This window comes from Rhinopithecus bieti, unplaced genomic scaffold, assembly GCF_001698545.2.
Source record: "Rhinopithecus bieti isolate Rb0 unplaced genomic scaffold, ASM169854v2 scaffold_82279, whole genome shotgun sequence".
Taxonomy (NCBI): Eukaryota; Metazoa; Chordata; class Mammalia; order Primates; family Cercopithecidae; genus Rhinopithecus; species Rhinopithecus bieti.
The window spans coordinates 35752-39631 of NW_016830185.1; the positions used below are offsets into that span (position 1 = coordinate 35752).

Below are 3880 nucleotides of genomic sequence, written 5' to 3' on the forward strand. Positions count from 1 at the left end.
AATCTCAAACCTCCCACACACAAAGAAATCATTTAAAAAAAAAGAAAGAAAAAGAAATCAACTACGATATTCCACCACAGTGCTCTTGATGAAGAATTAATAACTTACAGTTTTTTAAAAGTTCAACGTACTGCAAATTCAAAGATTCCATGAAATTAGATGACTTTAGAATTAAAATTAAATATGGAGCAAGGAATGGCTACCCTGAGTCTTCAAGAAGGCTACACCCACGATTTTGTGCTGCAGTTGAATGCCTGGGGTTTCTCTTTGCTGGGTGGTAGGATTGGATGCCACATCTGCTTTTATCGTAACGCAAGGTTCAACTTGTTGGGAACCCATTGGGTATAAACAAACCTCCAAGGGAAGATAAACAGAAGCTGCATGCTCACTGAATATACACAACTACAGGAGAACTGATCACCAAGGAGACTTTAAAATGGAACTCCTTTCAAGACTCCTTCTTAGAAGGCACACATCGGTATGATGCTCATCAAGAAGCTTGAATTCAGAGGTAACTTGTTTATCCTGTATCATCCAGGAAGTCTTCAGTGCTATATATTCTTCAATATGCTGAAAAATAGGCTTCATTCTGCTGAAAAGATTCGTTTGCTTGTAGCTACCATTTGCACTCCAAAAAAGACTGCTTAAAGCAGTTGAGGCACTTCTGGGTAAAATTTCTCTTGCACTTTGAAACACTACAAAATTAGTGCTAAGTCCTTGAAGTTTTAACATTTTTATAATAAAAATACTCAATAGGAAAAAAAATCAGTCCACCAATATAGAAAAATTCATTTTCTAATGCAATATAAAACCTCCAGTGGCTCCAGTGAATGCTTGGCATAAGACTTGAAGGAAGTCAGGACACTGGTATTCCAAACAGGTGAGCCTAACATGGACGCTGCCTTCCTCAGGCTATACTAACCTTTACTGTGGAGGAATGTGATGGAGAAGGGTGGGTATCAATTTTGCGGCGTTTTTGTTCTGTTAAGACAAAAAGAAATAGTCAGAATAAGGTATATTTCTAGTTTTCCAAACACTTTAAAAAAAAAAAAAAATTTGCATGGCAATCAAGTTCCCCTAGCAAAATCCCTATATAACCTGCCAAAACAAGGAGACAATAACCAACTATACATTAAAATAACAAAAGGTAAGAACATACAAAGAAAGGTAAACTTGCCCCTTTCAGGCTCTGGAATATCTGATCGGGGAACAGGTGATTTCAAGGACCCAGAAACTGGTGTTTTTTCTCCTCCTTTAACATTTTCCTTTGATTTCATTTCCTTTGCTATATCTCTTTCTCTGGATGGCTCCTTCTCTCTTTCCCTTTCTTGAGTTGATTTTGATTCTGCGTTGGGGACAGTGGTCTTAAATTTCTCATCTTTAGCTTTTCTTCCTTCTTGAATTTTCTTTCTCTTTGTCTGACTTTGGCGTTCTTTCCTTGGTCTCTCTTGCTTTTTCATCTTTATTTGGCCGCTCTTCCTTTGGTTTTTCTTTACCATCTTTACCAAGTACCCTGGCCTCTGGAGTAGTAGCTGGAGTCTTTTCTTTTTTCTCTTTTCTTTCTCTTTCCCTTTTCTTTGTCATTTTCTTTAACAGCTTTGTTGCTTAAGAATAAAAACATGGGATTTTAACACAAATAATCATAAAATATATCCCTTGTCTGATATATGATAAAATATATCATAAAGGGTTTCTAACTTCAAAATATTAGAACTAAGGGCGAGTCCTTCAAAACTAAAGGACAACTTTAAGACAAGTAAAAAGGAAGAAGTAATGGTCGGGTGCAGTGGCTCATGCCTGTAATCCCAGCACTTTGGGAGGCTGAGGAGGGTGGATCACTTGAGGTCAGAAGTTCGAGATCAGCCTGGCCAACATGGTGAAACTCCATCTCTACTAAAAATACAAAAAAATTAGCTGGGCATGGTGGTGGGCACCTGTAATCCCAGCTACTCAGGAGGCTGAGGCAAGAGAATCACTTGAACCTGGGAGGCAGAGGTTGCAGTGAGCCAAGATCACACCACTGCACGCCAGCCTGGATGACAAAGCAAGACTCCATCTCAAAAAAAGGAAGTATTTCTTTATCCAGTAAATTATAAACAAATTCATGAATTGCAGATTTAAAAGAATTATTAGCCGGGTGTGGTGGCCCACACCTATAATCCAGCACTTTGGGAGGTCAAGGCAGGCAGATCCCATAAGGTCAGGAGTTTGAGACCAGTCTGATCAACATGGCAAAACCCCGTCACTACTAAAAATGCACAAAAAATTAGCCAGGTGTGGTGGCACATGCTTGTAATCCCAGCTACTAGGGAAGCTGAGGCACAAGAATCACTTCAACCCAGGAGGCAGAGGTTGCAGTGAGCCAAGATCACGCCACTGCACTCCAGCCTGGGTGATGGAAAGAGACTCTGTCTCAAAAAAATAAAAAAAAATTATTAAAATAATCTCAGGTTCTTTTTTGGCATACATTTATAACCTATGAGAATAAATGGTAAAAACCAAAAATATATCCCACAAACCAACCAAGAAAACTACTATCAGGAAATGCATTACTTAGCTGGAAGGATCACTACTTAAATTAGTGTAGGCTTTTCTTATGTCTGTCCTTACTCAGATTGTTCACAGCAATCACTCTATCCTAAACTATTTTTTTTAACTTCATACCTACATTCCCCTGAGTATCCCAGCAGGAGAAACAAAGTTGTTATACAAGCATAATTCTACAAAACATAATTAGGATGTAAAGCATATCAGCAAAATAGGGTACATAAAAAATTTCAAAGTCCAACATAAATGACTTTCCACATTACTCAACCACCACTCCCCTTCTACTCATGAGGATTCATATAAGAAATTAGAATTATGAGGGCCAGGTGCAATGGCTCATGCCTCTAATCCCAGCAGTGTGGAAAGCCAAGGCTGGCGGATCGCTTGAGGCCAGAAGTTCGAGACCAGCCTGGGCAACACTGCAAGACCCCATCTCAAAAAAATACATAAAATCATTTTAAAAGAATTTAGAATTATGACACATGGCACAGTGTTCCTACCTGTTAGAGCCACTATTTCCATTGCTTGAATTCCCTTTAGGTGTGGTACTAGAAGCTTTATTAACAGCTTTCACACCACACTGAGATCTCTCCCTTGATTTATCTGAAATAAAAGTAAAGTTTTATTTAACAAGCCCCTAAATGTAAATAAGCTACAATTTCACAGCAAAATGATTAGAGAATAATTAGAAAGAAACAGCAGGCTGATTACTTCTTAACGTTTATATACTCCTATCTAGGGAATAAAAAGTTATACTAAGCCAGCATTGTACTCATTCTGTGATATAAAACATTTTACTTTGTTGAAATAAAATATATTACTTATAAGTTTCTACAAATAAGCATACCAGTCTCCTCAGTACTGCTTTCATCCGATTTAGATGCACTTCCTATTGATGATGAAGAAGGCCCACCACCAGGCCCATTTTGCACACTGGCAACTGCATTCCTCGGAGGGGGGTCTTTGTGATGAAACTCATTTTCAGGTATCATGTATGACTTTCTACTTTTCAACTGCCCAGAGTAGCTGAAAGTCGCACAAAGTATTTAAATATACAAACACAAATCAAAAAACATAAACATGAGGTTTTTAAGAATTAGCAAGTTATTCATTCTACTATGTAGTTCTAGAGAATTTAAAAAATACCAATTTTTAATAAGTTCTTGAAGGTTTGTATAGAATGCCCAACTTTCTTAAAAATTACAATTTCACTATAAACTAATCCTTAAACTAAGATGGCTTTTTTCTTTTACTCTTGAAGATCTGTTAACTATGATGATAAAATTATATTTCCTTCCAATCAAGAAATATTATATATGACTTTTGAAACTAT

At 37.3% G+C, this 3880-nt stretch overlaps 1 protein-coding gene across 1 annotated transcript in view; it reads right to left on the reverse strand.

Moving 5' to 3' along the window:
* Window positions 1-3880, reverse strand: part of THOC2 (THO complex subunit 2) — a gene marked incomplete at its 5' end in the record, with an annotated part of 80812 nt that overhangs the window by 5975 nt on the left and 70957 nt on the right. The window contains 4 exon segments of the mRNA XM_017865225.1: window positions 914-981; window positions 1178-1389; window positions 1391-1558; window positions 1560-1604. Coding sequence (XP_017720714.1) covers window positions 914-981; window positions 1178-1389; window positions 1391-1558; window positions 1560-1604 — 493 coding nt within the window.